The following is an 18,746-nucleotide window of genomic DNA, read 5'->3' as shown; positions in this document are numbered from 1 at the left end:
AGTGGCTTATACTCTTAATAAATATATATATATATATATATATATACTTGCTTGGCTGTATCAGTATATTGGTTCGTTCCATAGAAGGAACTAATTAATAATTTGTGTCGAACAGATTACAGTCATGAATATTCATTAATTACGACAAGGCTTTTGTTAAGTTGTAATTAACCAAGGATTAGGAGTACCTAATGATCACTTACTTGCAATTGTATTGTAGCATTTTAGTGCGTACGTGGGGTTGTTTTTCAAGCATTAACAGAACAGAAAGACAACAATAATTGAAGAAAAAGTTCATCAATATCTGCATGCAAAATAACAAATAATACTTTATTATATCTTAGGAGAGTGCATTTTACAGTCCCCAAAATACTACCTAACACTGTAATATGGTGGTCCTAGTGTGTTAACTAATTTGATAGGCCGACTTGGATAAATATTTAGAGATTTTTTATTCATTCGTTGTCAAACCAATCGACAATTTTGGTAGTAAGTAGCATTATCATGACAAACTGTTCATTTGTTTGATGCATGTGAATGGTTATAAGATCTCCAAATTGAATGATTTTTTCACATAAGAAATTGTTATTGGCACTCCAAAATTCTTATTTTGCACTTCAAAGTTTCTATACTTAGAAAGAAAAATACACTTGTGGGGAGTGTAAAATGAGATTTTTGGAGCATCAATAACAGTTTCTTTTCACATATATGATCTTTAGACAATGATAAAAAAAATGAACGGTTCCTATTACGATTTCGTATGGCTAATATATATTAATCGTAAGTGTTGGGGAAGTGGGGGTGGACAAGTGGGTTTCCCGATTGGGAGAACACAATGTTTACATTATATAATTCATGTGAATTTATATAAATTAAGAGGTCATATCAAACCGTTAAGATATTAATTATATGAAATGAATATAAGTATTTTAGCCAAGTCTTAAAATAAACCAAAAGTCAACATTTTATTTAGAACTTTCATGATCATGTTCACAAAATTAATAGGAAAAAAAATTGTGACTAAATCCGATTTGGGCCTTAACTCTAAACTAGAGCCCAAATATGAAAGTGGGTCACCGTTTGATGGGCCCTTCATTGCATGTCGTGGTTAACACGTGGAAACACACCGATTTAATTTGAGGGTAGGTGGAGGCTGCTTCCGTGGCCCTCGCAGATGAGGTTCAACTTTCAAAATTTCGAAAAGATTCTCTCAACGAAGCACTTTATAAAACACAATTGTTCAGTCCTCCAACTTTTGAATTCTCAACAAGTCGCCCAAAATAAATACGGCTTAATTGTATTAAAACCTTTACTTATTATTCTTTCTTCTCCCTTTGGCCAATTGGTCATAAACATACAATCTGTGCTCAGTTGTTCGCAATTGATATGTATATACTCTAAACCTCTATACAGTTAATAATATTGGGACCAAATAAATTTTGTGCTCGTTTGGAAAGTACTTTTAAATGACTAAAAGCGTTGTTAGATAACATATTTTTGGATTCCAAAAGCACTTGAAGTGTTTGCTGCAAGAAGTCTCGGTTATGTGCTTCATGCAAGAAACCTCAGTTATATGCTTCTTGCAATAAGCACTTAACGTGCTTTTTCAGAATTGACTTCAATTTTGTGGTAGGGATTGGTTTCAAACTACTTTCTGTAAAACTGCTTTCAGTCATTTAAAAAGACTTTTAAACAAGTCATTTGTAACTTTAGGAAAGTTATTGCTTAATAGTGGTATGACACCTGATCTTCAAAATTTGATGCATGTATACATGTAGTGCTCTCTTTAGTACTTCTATGTAAACATGCTTGAGAAGCTAGAAACGTTATAGCTTCACCAAGATGATGTACATGTTGACGAGGTATTACGTACTTATAAGCTCGAAGATATGGTATCAACTCTTAAAAATAAAACAATCTCAAACAATTATATATATATATATATATATATTAGGAGAATTGTTATTAGCACCCTCAAATCCTTATTTTAACTCCAAACTTTATATATTTAGAAAGAGAAATACACTTGCAAGGAGTGCATAATGAGATTTTTGGAATGCAAATCATAGTTCCCATCTTTTAGTTCATCTTTGTTTGTGACATTACATATTTTTGTATTTATTGACAATTTTTGCCATATGGATGTGAGTTCCTTTAATATGGGATCTAGAAAAAGCATAACTTATTATAATATGGAGTTTACTCTCATACATAACTGACCCAAATTGAAAGTGAAATTTTTTTATAATGATTATCCTTTATTTTTGATACAGATGCCTATTATCATTGATAACCTTTTATAATGTTATAAACTACGACTAAATTAATAATTGTTAAATGGTTGTGTTTGGTTAAGTTTGAGTCAATGGTGGAGTTAGGAATTTAACTACAAGATGGCTAATTTATTGGGAGCTGACTTCTCCGCCCTCTCACTTCTCATACACTCTCATCCTCTCCTATTTTGTGCGGTCACGGTTAAGCCACGTCAACGTTTTATATTGATTTTTTTTATAAAGATAATAAGACAAAAAACAACAGTAATATAAAATATTGATGTGACTTAACTGTGACCGCACAAATAGAAGGGGATGGGAGTGTATGGGAAATGCGAGGGCAGCGAAGCCAACTCCAATTTATTTTCCTTGTACTACGAGTGATTTAGGTGTTGGAGTAGACTAAATTTCTGTTTTGTACGATATTAGACTTAAGTTTTTATAAGAGAGAGGATCCTCGCCGAATCCTTCAATTACATCTGTTTATCGTACATTGTGCGATCAGTTTTTGTCAGGTACTGTTTATATTCAATTTGAAATAAACAAATTTACAATGATTTCTGACCGTATAATATATGATGCACGATTTGAGAATCTCCAAAATCTTCACAAAGAGGATCTCGGCGAAGATCCTCACTCTTTCCATAACATTCTTACTTTATGGATGTATGTATGTACTATAGTGTTCATTGTGAATATTTAACTCTTATTAATTCATTTATTAACAATTAATTCGTCCTTATCGCAATTAGAACGTGGGTTATCCAACAAAATCAAACCAATATTGATGGTTTAACCGTCTAAGTCTAATATCATGTGATATGAATATAACAAATTATATTATATATATACTAAAAGAGAAAATAGACTGAAACACTTTTCATTCTATAATGCGATTCACTCGCTTCTTTGTTGTTGTTTCAACTTTACCAATTTGCTGTCAAATGGAGAACAAGATGGTGACACGTGTGTCTTCACCGACTCAATTTCTTAGCTTCTTTCTCACTCTACTCTCACCAACTCGCTTAAATCTCTCAGCTTTGTGATCTGAAAGGCTACTACAGAAGCTTGATTTGTTCAAATCGGCAACAACTGTAGAGGTAAGCTCTCTACTAATTAGTATATATATGTAAATAGGATTGTAAATATGTTGTACATATATGTATAAACATAGTTGTAAAAATGTGTAAATAAAGTTGTAAACCCGTAAAGAGGATTGTAAATATTATTGGACATATATGTAAATAAAGTTGGAAACATAGCTGTAAGCATGTGTATATATAGAATTGTAAACCCGCAACATTGCGCGGACACTTTTGCTTGTATACTTTAAAGTTTGATGCCTACCTAGACTTCTTCATCTGGTTCTGGTCCTTATGGTTTGATTTCGTCTCTCACGTTTTGCCTGATTATCATGTTTTGTATCATTTCCTTCATTAAGTGCACTAAAAATAATATTTTAAATCAATGATTCAGGTATGAGTTTATAGATTGTTAGCTTATCCTTTTACTGTTCATGAATAGTTGGTCTAACGATACTATATTTTGTTTGGTTATCAAAGTGCAAAGTAGGGGAAAACGAATATAAGATCTCAAATGAAAATAAATGTTTTTAAGCAACCGAGTTACAATTTTAAATGATGTTAGATAGTGTCCAAATTTCAATTGAAAGATCATAGAAATACAGGGCCATGGTGGAATATCCAAAAGTCAAGGGTAAAGTTTAGAAATTCCGGAAATTGACGTACCTTTGTAAATGAAATTAAGACAAATACCTAGCAACAATATGTCACCCTTATCGAAATTTCAGCAAGAAAAGGAAAAAAACAATCTCTCCCACCTTCACATCCCTCGTTACATTCCAAAACGAACCAACAACCTCCATCTGCACCGTCGAAACTGAAAAACCCACCACGCGTCAATCATCCAAAAGCGAGTACGCTCCACACCCACACCAGCGAGTACAAAACCTTCCTCTGTACACCTCCATAAGAAATTGCTCAACCGATCAAAATTTTTCAAAACATTTCAAAAATATTCAGAGAAAATTTCGGTGAAATTTATTTATCATCACATCCCTCTGTTCAGACAAAATAAAAAATTCGATCCCTTCCGACTTTTCCCTCTCTTTTCCCTTGGAGGGAAAACCCTTCCAAATCCAAAACCCCCTGCTTTTCAACGAGCAGAGCAAAATTAGGGTTTTCGCAAATGCTCAAGCTTCACTGACGGCGATCGTTCTCTCTGCTGATTCGCTGTTTGTTTACTGTTTGGTTACAGGAATAGCGGCGGCAGCTTCCGGCGTCTTGTATTCCGGTTTGATTTTAGCTCAGGTACAAATGGTGGAGTGAGAATATTTGGTTTTTGGCTTAGCTGGAGTTTGTAGCTCTGGTTTTTGTGAGGTGCATTTTTTTTAGCTGAATTTTTAGGGTTTGTTTGGTTTTGATGTTTTGCATGTTGGGTTTGTGGGGAAATTTGTGTTATTTTGCTCGTGAGAAATGAATGGAGTGAGATAATTGATTTGATTTAGGTATGTTTTGGGCTTCAGTCAGTGATATTGGTTAATGGGTTTCTAGGGTTTAATCTTTACTTCGAACTGTTATTAATTGCATAATTTTCTACTAATTCAGCTTAGTTTTGGGGGTACTCTAGCTACTGATTGATTTTTCGGTTCGTGGTGAATTTTTCCCGAACCAATTGCTGCAACTAAATGTACAAAACTTAGAAAGGCTGCATTTTTCATTTACCCCAAGTTTTGAAATCTTGATTTGTTTGAATTAGAAATAGTTGATTCGCCCGTATGGAATGATTGATTCTTAAATTGGATGTTATTATGCATGTAGGATGCTTAACTGATTTCTGAAATTTGAATCCTTTCTTCTGAAGTCAAGTAGGCACACCTGCAGCTTCTCAAAGCTAAGTTGTTTAATTCAAGTCAAAATGCAAACGAAGAAAAGAAGTTCTGGAAGAACTGCTGTGCGAGAGCATGCTAGCCCCAAGGTCACAAGAGCTCAGAGGAAAGCGTATGAAAGTGTGCAAGTTGTGGAAAAGAAAGTTGCAGACCTAATTACATCTTCAGCAAGGAAGCAGAGAATCGGTAGGTTACCTTCTTACTTGTTGCACAATAACCTCGGGAAATGTTCCTCGTGCTTGCGTGGAATATATTAGTACACGTTTACTTCTAAGTGTTGAGTGTCGACATCCCCTGGACAAATTTCTTTTGGTATAGGGTGGTAGTATACTGTTATCAATATTGGCAATTTTGAAACTTTTGCTCTTCGTTTTGTTTGTCGTCAAGATTTTATCTTTATGATTATATTCTTATGTAGAACATGTCCAATTACTGTTTCTAAAACGTCATCTTCCTACCGCAACTTTCAGGTGGCACTCATAAAAAGAACGGGGGTGCTGTTACTGCAACCAATTCGGATTTGAATTATGATTCAATGCGTGATGAGACTGCTGACACTTGTTTGGGGCATGATGCTATGAGTGATGATTGCATAGAGATTAAGGTAATTAACTAGCTATGCCATGGCTGGCTCATTTAAGTTTGCTTATAAAGTCGTGTAAGGCATTTTATGTGTTATGCTCCCACCCTATTACCTCTTCCTCCCCCCCCCCCCCCCCCCCCCCCCCAAAAAAAAAAAAAAAAAGGAAAGAAAAGAAACAGAACATTGCCTGAGCATTCAGTATTTAGAAATGTCTCAAATTGTACATATCATATCATACTGCAGGATTGTATAGAGGGAACTGCTGATTGCACAGCGGAAACAATATTTTCTCCTGCCTTTCAAATATCTAAACATGCCGAAGTTGAATCTGATAATGGAGGTAGATGAACAAACATTTTTATATTTTATATATGTATTTCACGTCAATGATTTTGTAATTGTTTCTCTTTCCTTCTCTATTAATGGTTAGAAAGATCTCATAAAAAAGTTTTGTGGGTTTCTTAGGAATGTTGTGACCTTACAGTTCTCTTTTTCCTAGTTGATTTTGTTAACTTCTTTAGAAATGAAGACCACAATTTTCATCAAGATTGTGAAATAATGTACTCAAGGGTTGATGTGCTGAATGGTCATGTTGTTCAAGAGACTTCCGAATCCATTGTTAGAGGCGAAAGGAGTTACTGTGAGAACTCATTTTCTTCAGTAAATATAACATATCCTGGTAATACAAATGAAATGAAACAAAAATGCATGAGCAAAATAGAAGGCACAACACTATGTGGTATGTGGCACAATTAATGTGTATCCTCATTGTAATGCAGTTGTGGAGCCAGCCATCATCTCTTCTGAAGTCTCAGCCATATATCTTGCCATGAGAAATTCCAAGTTGGAATGTGTGGATGAGCATGGTCAGGAGCCCATGTCAACTGATTTATACACAGATGATGACGAGAATGAGGAAGTTGATGACTTTGATCCTTACTTCTTTATCAAGAACTTACCTGACTTGTCAGCAGTTGTTCCAACTTTTCGGCCGATGCTTTTACCTAAACAGACACGGCGTTGCCCTCCTACTAGTCTTGTTTTGGACTTGGATGGTGAGAATAATGACAAACTGTTGTATCATTTTTTTATCAACTTAGGAACGATTGGTAACTACACATCTCATTGCATTGAGCTTGATCTTTGCCTGCTTTCTTCTGCCAAAATAATCTGGATGTGTCTTCCTTTTAGCATTTTTTCTTTTGTCGTCTTTATGATGAGAGTCAAATAGAACATTTGTTGATAATGTTTCAGGTCATGTGCCATTTATCTTCATTTCAATTGTTTATTGCATGATAATTGTAGCTGTATGGTAGGACAGGGACCCGTGCATGAGCATTTTCTCATTGCTGGTTCTAGTCTGATGGAAGATCTGATTTTAAATTGTAGTCCAAATTTTTGCATTTGTTTTTCTTTGTAAGGAGTGCCAAATGTGTCTTTTTCTAGGACATAGGCATGCATTTTTATCTCACTGTATTGTTTAATATGATGCAACATTTAGTCCTTGATTTATCATCCCTCGTTTGTTGATGATTTGTTTGAACTATGGGTCGGACTTGCATGCTAAGACTGACTTTGATCTGGCAGAAACTTTGGTACACTCCACACTAGAACCTTGTGATGATGCAGACTTCACTTTCCCTGTTAATTTTAACCTCCAAGAGCACACAGTATATGTCCGATGCCGTCCTCATCTCAGAGATTTTTTGGACAGAGTGTCCAGTCTTTTTGAGATCATAATATTTACAGCTAGTCAAAGTATTTATGCAGAGCAACTTCTAAATGTGCTGGACCCAAAAAGGAAGATATTTCGCCATCGTGTTTTTCGGGATTCGTGTGTTTTTGTGGAGGGGAATTACCTCAAAGATTTGTCAGTTCTTGGTCGTGATTTGGCACACACTATCATAATTGACAACTCTCCACAGGTATGCTATTCCAACCTTCCCTTCTCTGCCATTAGCAGTTATCTGTGCACTAAGACCTTGAAGGTGATTTATTGAATTTATTGTCTCTAGGAGAATATTTTGGCATAGGTTTTGGAATGTATTTGTTTGTTCTTGGATCAGTGAGTTTCTGGATAAGCCTAATATGGTGATGAATAAAAGTGAGTTGAAAGAAGCTCCTTCTAGTCTTGGTGAAATTTATCAGCATTGTATATTTCCAGTTACTGGTCGATCTTTCTGCGGTTGTTGCTTGTAATGTACATCATTAGTCAGTTCCCTTGCCTGCTCTGAAATCAAAATGTAGTCAGTCCTTTCTAAGCTTTCGGTCAAGGCATGTTTGGATTAGTGTCAACGGGATATCTCCAATTTCATTTAATGAACATTTACGACATGGGATCGCAGACTTTATTGGATCTCTTTGTCAGGGACATCGAGTGAAATATGAAATATGAAACACGAATACAACTTTAATTTATGCCAATCTCAGGAGGAAACCCCTAGGATTATGTTTGTCCCTTCTTCAATATTATTAACTTTGTTTTTTTTCTAGATATAACATTTTTGAGTGCGTTGGCTTTGTTTCAGGCATTCGGGTTCCAAGTAGACAATGGAATACCAATCGAGAGCTGGTTTGATGATCGTTCTGATAAAGAGTTACTCTCCTTACTTCCTTTTTTGGAGAGCCTGGTCGGAGTAGAAGATGTTCGTCCACTAATTGCAAGCAAATTCAACCTTAGGGAGAAAATAGCTGCTGCTGTTTATCCTTTAAGCTCAAACAGAGGCGATCCCTTCGAAAGGTGAGCCTACAACCAGTTTCACAGTTTGAAATCTCTTCGGGTGTATTTCCTGTACGTTTAGATTTTTTCCTACCACAAACGCTGTTCTGTTTGTTATGAAGTTATGTGCTTTCATTGAGAAAGACGGGGATACAATTGGGGTGTAACATGGGTCAAAGACTCAATACGTACGCATAAAATTCTTGATAGAAAATTTGCTTACAAATAAGTTTCCTACCAATTTAATGGTCTTATAAAGTGTTAGGAAGTGGAAGACTGTTTGCTCTTTTTATTGATGGTTAAATTTTTATTTACGAAGTGCCACTTCAGTTTTGCTGTATATAACACATTTAAACCTGATTATTTTCGAAAATCTACGCAATACCCGAGTTCAGATGGCGAGTGTTAATTTATCAGCTGCCTGGCTTTTGACATTATGCTCAACAACAAGTGCATCATCAGGCAGAGGCTCAGCTTTTGTTAAGAATCGCAGTTCGTCTCGTGGTTATGTGACGAACAATTTTTAAAGCGTTTGGGGTGAAATCTTCTTCTTTCTGTGTATCTGCAATGGCGGTATACAAAGTGAAACTGTTGGGATCAAATGGTGAGGAGAATGAGTTTGAAGCTCCAGATGATGTTCACATGATTGAGTCAGCTGAAAGCGCAGGTCTGAAGTTGCCTTACTTATGCCGGTCCGGTGCCTGATCTACTTTTACCGGGTTGTTGGTTTGGGGATCAGGTGGATCAATCGGAGGCGGTGATCTTGGATGAGACGCAGATGGAGCAAGGATATGTGGTCACCTGCGTCTCATAAGGTCATACCCGACCTCCGATTGTGTGATTCACGCCCACAAAGAAAGTGATCTCTATTTACTAAAAATCTACAATGAGTGAAGGAAGAACTTCATTTGCATTATTTGAAATGTTATAGCAAAAGAAGAAAAAACTATAGTAATTACCATATAATAAGTTTAATTTGACACTAAAAAGTTGGGTTTTTAGAATTTTGTGATTTTATCATCTGAGTTAAAATGTTGAAAGAAGTTATGAATTTACGTACTCTCTCATTTGACAAAAAAGGAAATTAAATGCCTGTTGGGGGTTGATTATGTGGTACAGCTTCTGCCCCTTCAAAATTTTTATAGTATGCTAAGTTGCTTGGTTAGAAAGTTGTTCGACAAAATTAATTTAAAGGTAACTTCAAAAGTAGTTACGATAATGTTTTAATTTCGGTTCACGCTTGTTTACAATTTCACACACATAAAAGTAGTTAAGAAGCAAAAAGAAAACGAAGGCGTTTTCGAGCAACCTCGAAAGTGATTTATACATGAGTAATTTAGGCAGCCTTGGGTCACACACGAACCTACCCATAATTCTTGGAGTAGTTAAATCAAGACGAGCATAGAGAACTGATGTCTAATTAACTGCCAGCTAATCAGGTGTTACCGTTGGAGTTGGCGCGCTGATTATCAAATTGCAACTGATTAATCACTAAGTGATTAGCGACTAATACAGGCACGGCCTCCGTGCACCGCTCCCGGAATAAAAAACCGAGGCCGTAACAAACCGTAACAAACTTTTCGATTTCCGTTTTGGGACACGTGTACAGCAACTGACTCTCTATCTCAACTCGACGCGTTCCGCATGCTCTGCAATTCGTGAACCGTCTCAACTCTCAAGTAACTTTCATATTTCACCGCCTCCCGCCATTTGTAACAATTCAAATTTTCGTCCAGCTAGCAAGCTCTTCATAAGAAAACCCAGAGCTCTCATTCGCTACCTCTCTCTCTCTAAATTCCGACTGTCATTTTTCTCTCTGAGAAAATTGCAACAATGGTGAGCTTCTCAGCTATCTGAGCAATTCCTTTATACTCGACGATCTTCGTCAATCTGCTAGTACCGATTGTTGAATCTCTCTGAATCTCACTGCAACTTCTTCGTTTTCCTCAGGTCGTCGCACAGAAGGTGAAGGAAGCGGAGATCACCGAGCAGGACTCGCTTCTTCTGGTAATCAACGATCGCTCATCTATTAACAACAATCTCAGCGATAATTTGAAGTAGTTGTTAGTGATTCTTTTGAATTTCAGAGTTGATACTTTTCGTTTACTAAATCTGATCGGTTTTCATTTCATTCAAATTTTTTTCTCACCTTCGATTGAATCTCTTTGGCTTTCTCTCTCGGTGAAATTTGATGTGATATATTGCAAAACTCTGAAATATTTATGATGGAAGAGTTGTGCATTTTCAAAATATAGATCATACGAGTTTTTGGCGAGTAATTGACGATTAGTATTTGAATATTAGTAGTGTTATGTCTTAGCATGATTAAGTTTGATTGAAGAAACGCGTTAAATTCATAGATCGTAATTATTATACGATTGTGACGACGAAGTTCTCGATACTTGTATGAAGTGATTCTGAGCATTGAATTTCGTTTGACCTGAGATCAGACGAGGAACCTGCTTCGTATTGCTATATTCAATATCAGTTACATCAGAGGCCTCTTTCCGGAGAAGTACTTCAACGATAAGTCTGTTCCTGCTTTAGGTAAATTTGTTTAATGATCACAATTTCTTGTAGTTTAGTTCAAAAGTCGGTTTGTGATTTTGTTGAAATTTTGAAATCTTCGACAGAGATGAAGATATAAAAACTAATGCCAATGGATGCCGAGTCTCGCAGGCTTATTGATTGGATGGAGAAAGGTATAGATCGTTGTACTCGTCGATCATTAATTTGAAATTTTTGAATGAGGTTTCGGTTTCAATTCCTTGTTTGGCTAAAAATTCTATGTTATTTTCAGGTGTATACGATGCATTGCAGAAGAAATACCTGAAAACACTTTTATTCTGCGTGTGCGAAGCAGTTGAAGGACCAATGATTGAGGAATACACTTGTAAGCCATTCACGAAATTAGTCATCTAAATCACTTTTCTAAATTTGATTAGGTTCAATGCTGGTTGATTTTGGAGTGTGAATTTTTTAGTCTAATTTTGATTTTGCCTCAGTTTTGGAGAATTGACTTGTTCTAATTCCTCAGTTTTAGAGAGTTGACTTGTTCTTATTGACCTTCACCTTCAGTTTCTTTTAGTTACTCAAATTCTGAAAGCCAGGAGGTTTCAATGAATATAAGTCGATCTGGGAACAAGAAAGGGGGTGGAACATTCAAGTGCAACTCCACAGCAGAAATTACTCCCAACCAGATGAGGTAACTTTGATCGAAACTCGTTCCAGATTGTATTCCCATCCTGTTTGGCAAATTTGTGAATTGGTGCAACTATGTTAATTTCCAGGAGTTCTGCTTGCAAAATGGTTCGCACATTGGTTCAATTGATGAGAACTCTTGATAAAATGCCTGAAGAGGTAAACCTATAATTCGCCTTAGTTTCTGATGAGCTACCTGCAAATTTTAATGCATTCTACAATGTCCTGGAAGAGTTTTTCTGTGTTGGTATGGTACTTAAAGATGTTTGAATCTCTCTGTTTCAGCGAACAATACTGATGAAGCTCCTGTATTATGATGATGTGACGGTACACCATTTTTAATTGCTTTCTAGTGGTTCAGTTTCATGTGTTGTTTGATTACTTTCTTTCTCGTTTTGTCAAATATGCTTTGTTTGCCACAAGATGACACAGTTATTTCACATTGCAGCCAGCGGAGTATGAGCCTCCATTCTTCAGGAGCTGCTCTGAGGAAGAAGCTCGTAATGCATGGGCCAAGAATCCTTTGAGAATGGAGGTTGGGAATGTAAACAGCAAGCATCTTGTATTAGCGCTGAAGGTAGGGGATTGAGAATGTTTTTTGAATGTGTGATATTCAAATTCATGATTTGCGTTCCAGATTTAACTTTGTTTCTCTCATTACGTGTACAGGTAAAGAGCATCCTTGATCCTTGTGAGGACGAAAATGACGATATTCAAGATGATGAAGTGAGCTTAGGAGCTGATTCTATGCAAGGGGATGATTATTCGGAATCTGATTCTGACAGTGAGGTGATATTTTATATCTTCTTTGGATATAGAGCTTCCAATGAGCTTAATGGTGTTAATTAATGTCAGTATTTTCTTTAGAAAATAGTTTACACATGAAACATGATATGTTTTGATACTACTTTCAGCTTAACCAATCACAAAATGATCGTTATATAGTTGCTCCAGTAGGTGAGGGTTCTGAATCTGTTGTATGGTTTGGCTTTGTATTGTAATTCCCACCTGATTATCTGTTGGCCTGCGTTGTTACTTGTTAGCTAAAGAAACAATGGTTTTCTTGACAGATAAGCAACAACTACAGAAAGATAACAGCGCACCGCAGGAAGATAACAGCATGGTTGATGAAGGTAATAAAGCAATTACACTTTACTAAGTTAGCAGACCAATTTCGATACCACAGTGAGAGTGATACAAACTAGTTTGAACTTAAAAACCGTGCTGAATGACAGCTATTTCTTGGCTTTAGTTCTAAACTACCTTTTCTTTTAATTTTCGAGTTTCCTTTGTGATTTTCCCGCACAGTTCAACTAATGATTTTTTCTATGATGTGTAGATAATACTCAGGATTCAGTGCAAGACGAACAACAACTGGCTCGGATAAAAGACTGGATCAGTAGCCTCCACCCTGACACTGTTGAACTTACTGATGTTCTCTCAAATTTCCCAGACATCTCAGTGGTAAGTAATTCAACTTCTCAAGTCACTGCTGAAAAAACTGTGTTGAAACCTTGCTCTGTTGGCATATTGTAGTGTACTTTTTTACTCCATCTCTCCCTTTTTATATGCTGCAGGTTTTGATTGAAGGTAAACTGAAGAATGCCCTTAGAGCTGCTGGTTTTGTTTAACTTATTTTGTGAGACTTGGTAACAAGATTTGCTACTTTCCAACCCTATTTGGCTGGATCACAGAGATTATGGACAAGCTTGTCATAGAAGGTCTTCTATCGAAATCTGCAGGGGACACTTACACTTTCAACAGGCCGAAGGTTTGCTTTATGTTTTCTCCTTTGTGTTTCAATTCTGAGGCCATATTTTATTGCTTTTGAGTCAAACTCTTTCTCCTCGATGCAGAAGTCTGATTATGAGTTCACTGTGGTGAAAGAAGAAATGGATGGTCAAGTACCAGTTGCTGACAAAACTCTAATGGTTAACGATCTCATGTACATGAAGGTGATTGTGTTTCCTGTCTCGAAACTTTCTATTCTCTGTAGAGTCCTCAAATCTCTTAATATCCCCAAGTACTGTACTTTTGAAAATTTACTTCTAATTCATAAGACTGTTTCAGTTGTCACATTTTATTTAACCTGACTCTATTGTCTATCTCAGGTTACTTTATCATGCTCTTCCAATGCAGTATGTGGCAGTCTACAAAGCTTCAGAACAAGCTCGGTGGAGAGGTGAATCAGACTACTGTGCGCAAGTTCATTGATAAAATGGCACGAGAGGGTTTTCTTGAAGCCAAAGACAACCGAAGGCTAGGTGTGTGCGATTAATCCAGTTTAAAATCCTTGTATTTAGGTACTTATGCATGATCAAGTTATATCTAACTTACCATTTTCATTTGTTTTCTAAACCAGGGAAGCGTGTTATCCGTTCTGAGATCACCGAGAAAAAGCTGGCTGAAGTGAAGAAAGCTCTGAACAATGATGCAATGGTATCTTTTATCAATTTAGTATTTCCATAGTTTTTTTCTCTTCTATTACATATTTGCTTGGATTTCTTACAATGCACAGGATGTGGACAACACTGAACCAAATAACAATAACAAGTCCAATCATCTGGATTTCCATACAAGGGGTAAAAGCCTCAAGTGCTTTCAGTACATTAAAATGAATTCAAGTCTCTAGTTACTTTCTTAATAAGCATTTTTAAGGCCTAAGAACTGCTTTTGTTAACAGGAAGCAACATCAGGGACACATCCACATGCGGCGTCCTCCACTCCATCAGATCAGATCTCACACGAATGAGAATAAAATCGAACGGACCTCATTACAGTCCAATAAGGAGTGAGCAGACTACTTCAAAGACAAAGGAGCATCCAAACACTCCCACAAGCAGGGCTCAGGTGCATCGATTAATTTAGATCCTCCACCCCTTCACTTCATGTCATTTTTTCTCTTCCTCCAACTTAACTGTTTACACTAAGTTTAAATTTTGTTTGGATATTCTGCAGCCAGTTACTTCAAGGGAGAGCTTCGTGCCGGGAAATGATAACGGCAGAGCAAATGGCAACACTGATTACTGTGACGATGGGGACAGAGTGATTTGCAGTGGAAGGTCAAGCCAAGACAAGCGGTCGAGGAAAACAAGCACGGTGCGTATGATTCGAAATCTGTAGTTTTTGTGACCAGCAAAACGCTAGTAAAAAAGTGCTATGGTCCTTAATATGTTGCACTTTGGGACTTTTTAACTTTTGTATAGGTGAAGGAGCCAATTCTTCAGTACTTGAAGCGCCAAAAGTCTCAAGCCGTCTGAAAATTTCCAGCATTTCCTGTCCGTCTGCCGGACTCGATTTTCCTATACTTGCGGAAATTTATTATCTAAGTCTTTACGGTGATTACTTAGGAGTATAATGTGGTAAACTGGGGATGGTTTTGCCCATTGTAAATAGCACACGCAATGCTGCCGTGCGTTTTGGTGCTGAATACAGGTTTAGTGGTTGATCATTTGACTGCACAGATAGTAAGTTCTAAACTAGTTTGGAAAAATGTTTTATTCAAGGGTGGTGCTATACACACTCTATTTACTTCTCAAACGTTTTTTAATTTTCGACCGACTAATCAAATGAATTGAAGAAAATTAATGAATAAAAATTAATAAAAATATGTTAAAGGTAAAAAATTATGTGTGAACAACACCACACTTATTAAAACACACATAAAAAAGAAGTTTTGAAGAAAGTTCTTCATGAAAGACAATTTTTATGATTATCTCATCCTTTGAAAGCAATGACATAAGCCAACAGATTTGACGATTACGTTTTAAAAGAATTAATGCTTTGGTGACGGGGCAGCCCACAGATTATTCAAAATCAATCGTACTTAGTGGATTACTATCAACAGAAGTATATAATTACAACAACAGATGACTTCTTATCTTGCAACTTGCAAGTTCATGTCAAAATCACTTTTGCTATTTAGTATTTAGGATAATGATACGGAATATTAAATTTATAAATTAAAGAATATGTCATTAATAAGAATATAAAATATTAATTAATACTTTTTTTAAGTAATAATTCAATCATCAATTCTTTTATGTCAAAATCACAAACTCGCCATTTACTAGAATTAAATTAAAACTTATCAATTATAAATGAAGGTAAATATCAAATTTATAATGATAAATAGCAATGTAATTAGTATTAAGAAAACTATCAAATTTATAATAATAAATAGCCACTTAGCAGTATAATCTAGTGATATTCATCTTCATTTGTAAGTGTGAGGTTTTAGGTTCGATTCTTACTTTGAATCACATTATTACTAACCAATTGTGAGATTAAGTCTTTCCCCTCCCCCTCTTCTTTAGTATAAATAATTTCGTTTGTTCAAAAAAAAAAAATCTTCTTTAACTTATTATGTCTCGAATTCTAACTCAAGTGTAAGTTGAAATAATAATATCATTTTATTATAAAAAGAAACTTCTTTACATTGCGCTGTATAATAAATTAATTGAGGACTTTAACGTTTCTTAGATCTCTCCCCTAAAATGCGTCCGTTTAGTTTTAGACTTAGAACGAGTGGTTTCTTAGTGGGACCCACGTACGATGTAATGACAAGGCCCACAGAATACATTTCAGCCTCACACTCGATCATGATGGAGGCAAAGCTACCGGGTACCCGCCACGAGACTCCTTATGTCAAGCTCGTTTCCCGAAACTTCCATAAACCTCCCTTTTTAGGAGAAGAGATCCGGAGGCCATCAGATCAGATGATCTTGGTCTTTAAAATTTTATCCAACGATTTAAAATTATGATAACTTTTAAAAGTTTAAAACAAATGAACCGTTGAATGAAATTTTAATTGAGGACTTTAACGTTCCTTCTCCTTGTTTTGGCACCCTAGTCGACCTACTTTGGGCCCCACTCACTACAAAACAGATCCGACATCCACCGTCCATCGTACGAACGCACCAGACTCCTCTCGTAACTCCTGCCGCTATAAATAAAACCATTTCTCTATTTTCCGACCTCCCAACACAATTTGCTCTTTCAGTCGCGACTTCCCGGAGCCTCAAAAACCAGAAAAACAATCTGCAAACAATGGCAACCGTTGATGTAATTGAATTTCCGATCATCTGAATTGTCGTTTTATCTATATATTTTGGATTTGTTTTTGCGTTTTGTTTGCGTAGATCTTTGCCAACTATCTGATTTTCTTGATTTTTTGTGTGTGCAGGATGGGGTAGAGATCAACAGCAAGGAGAAGGAACTGAAGCATCTACGGTTTCTGAGGGTGGCGGCGATTCAGACGCTGGTGTTCGTTTCGAGTCTGTACGATTACGCTAAGCAGAACTCTGGGCCGCTCAGATCAACTGTCGGGACTGTGGAGGGCGCTGTCACCGCCGTCGTCGGTCCTGTTTACCGGAAGTTCAAGGGCGTTCCTGACGATGTCCTCGCTTTTCTCGACACCAAGGTATTCTCTTCTCTTCTTTTCCTGACTCGAAAGAAAGAAACAAACTGAAACTGTTAATTTTTGAAATGAGAAAGATGTGTGGTTGTTATGCATGTTTAATTAGATTATGCAAAATTACAAGGTCGAAATGTAAGATTGGTTCGGATTGTCGAAGGAATAGTGAAGTGCTAAATTATGGTTTTTTTTGGTGTCCTTTGTGAACAGATGGTAGAAATTGTATGAGGTTGTGCTTGATCGGTTGGTTTGCTTATGAATTGTGAAGGGGGGTTTTTACTTGTGTAGTTGTTGTATTTTGTGTCTGGGATTGTATCCTGATGCCGAAAAGTCCCATTGTAATAAGAGTGAAGGATCATCGGTGAACTGCGATTTCGACATCTTCATGGATAACTGATGCTTCTGATCCAACTAGTTTACTTTTGTGTATTTGCTAACTTGATTTTTGAGCTACGTATTTAGTGAGTTTTAGTTTATATGTTCTGCGGTTTTATGATGCTCTGTGCATGCTTACATATATGATCAACGTTGATTGAGATTTATTAGATGTTGATATGTATCATGTATGAGCAAAGATTTGTACAGTACAACATTCTTGAAGAACTAATCACATTTTCAACAGGTAGACGAAGCTACAGACAAGTTCGATAAGCATGCTCCACCTGTGGCTAAGCAGGTTGCGAGCCAAGCGCATTGTTTGATCCAGAAAGCAGCGGAGAAGGGACAGAAATTTGTAAGGGAGGCTCATACTGGCGGTCCACGCTCAGCTATTCACTATGCAGCTACTGAGTACAAGAACTTTGTCTTGAACCAATCTGTGAAGCTGTGGGTCGGACTCAACAAGTACCCTTCCATCCACACAGTGGCACAGAAGGCTGCACCAACCGCTGCTCGCTGGTCTGACAAATACAACCACACCGTAAAGCACATGACCCGCAAAGGCTATGCCATCTTCCGCTATCTACCCCTTGTTCCGATCGATGAGATATCCAATGCCGTTAAAAAGGGAGAGGTGGAGAAGAAAGAAGATGCAGCTGCACACGTCGAGCACAAATCTGAATCTGATTCTTCCGATTCTGATTGAAGAATCGGAAGAATCAGATTTGTTTTGAGTTTTGTGTTTAGGGTTGGCGGGTTGTGGATGAACTGAAGATATGTGGATAGCTACTTAGCTTAGCTAGCGACTTCTGTAAATTTACTTCTAGACCCTTTCAACTTGTGTCTCAGTTTGTTAAAGGTCGTTTACCCTTCTCTTGGCGTGCGATTGTTTAGATACCGACTGATTTTGGTGCCGATTCTGGTTGAAAGGAAATGTCTGGTTCTGATGGATATTGAGGCCTCCGTTGGATGGGTTACTATCTGTCGGAACTCGGAACTCGAAGTTTATTCGGCGATGTTGCTTTGCTTCTTACATCTTCACAAATATGTAAGGGGCGAGCAAGTCCTGTTGGATTACTATTTCGACAGCATGCATTGCTACCGTTTTCGTTTAAGTTCCTACTCCCATGGATACAAGGGAGTAGGATTCTCTCTTTCTATTTCCTCTCCTGTTATCTTTCCTTTTATTTAAACGGTTATAATTAAGCTGCGTCAACTGTCTTGTTTTGAAAATTTTATATGGAGAAAAAGATAAAAAGAAAAGTGTG

At 36.8% G+C, this 18,746-nt stretch overlaps 2 protein-coding genes and 1 pseudogene across 7 annotated transcripts; all 3 read left to right on the top strand.

The window, feature by feature from the left end:
- Positions 1-4,280: 4,280 nt before the first annotated feature.
- On the top strand, positions 4,281-8,807 carry LOC103929944 (CTD small phosphatase-like protein 2). Of its 6 annotated transcripts, none has more exons than XM_009339207.3 (8): positions 4,281-4,603; positions 5,162-5,367; positions 5,652-5,785; positions 6,008-6,104; positions 6,264-6,443; positions 6,544-6,819; positions 7,352-7,689; positions 8,293-8,807. In XM_009339207.3, exons 2-8 carry the CDS (start codon positions 5,211-5,213, stop codon positions 8,506-8,508), a joined length of 1,398 nt encoding a protein of 465 aa, XP_009337482.2. In that variant the 5' UTR covers positions 4,281-4,603; positions 5,162-5,210; the 3' UTR covers positions 8,509-8,807. The 6 variants fall into 6 exon arrangements, with proteins under 6 accessions (XP_009337482.2, XP_048430725.1, XP_009337483.2 ...); XM_048574768.1 differs by having other exon boundaries at positions 5,157-5,367; positions 6,264-6,404; XM_009339208.3 differs by having other exon boundaries at positions 5,114-5,367.
- A 1,090-nt stretch (positions 8,808-9,897) lies between these two features.
- Positions 9,898-15,224, top strand: LOC103961464 (annotated as a pseudogene).
- A 1,366-nt stretch (positions 15,225-16,590) lies between these two features.
- Positions 16,591-18,429, top strand: LOC103961463 (REF/SRPP-like protein At1g67360). Its single transcript, XM_048574770.1, has 3 exons — positions 16,591-16,748; positions 16,870-17,106; positions 17,723-18,429. The coding sequence occupies exons 1-3, from the start codon at positions 16,734-16,736 to the stop codon at positions 18,182-18,184; spliced, it is 714 nt and encodes a 237-aa protein (XP_048430727.1). The 5' UTR covers positions 16,591-16,733; the 3' UTR covers positions 18,185-18,429.
- Positions 18,430-18,746: the final 317 nt, after the last annotated feature.

Source organism: the organism of the source record quoted next, unplaced genomic scaffold, assembly GCF_019419815.1.
Source record: "Pyrus x bretschneideri cultivar Hongxiangsu unplaced genomic scaffold, Pyrus_bretschneideri_v1 Contig74, whole genome shotgun sequence".
Lineage (NCBI taxonomy): Eukaryota > Viridiplantae > Streptophyta > Magnoliopsida > Rosales > Rosaceae > Pyrus > Pyrus x bretschneideri.
The sequence above is the reverse complement of the archived record's forward strand: the minus strand, read 5'-3'. Positions and strand labels throughout refer to the sequence as shown.

Excerpts from the sequence above, each read along its gene's own strand:
- LOC103929944 (XM_009339207.3), top strand. The coding sequence starts at position 5,211 with ATGCAAACGAAGAAAAGAAGTTCTGGAAGAACTGCTGTGCGAGAGCAT. Across the intron at positions 5,368-5,651 it reads AGCAAGGAAGCAGAGAATCG|GTGGCACTCATAAAAAGAAC; the intron begins GTAGGTTACCTT and ends CGCAACTTTCAG. Across the intron at positions 6,820-7,351 it reads TCTTGTTTTGGACTTGGATG|AAACTTTGGTACACTCCACA; the intron begins GTGAGAATAATG and ends TTGATCTGGCAG.
- LOC103961463 (XM_048574770.1), top strand. Across the intron at positions 17,107-17,722 it reads TCGCTTTTCTCGACACCAAG|GTAGACGAAGCTACAGACAA; the intron begins GTATTCTCTTCT and ends CATTTTCAACAG.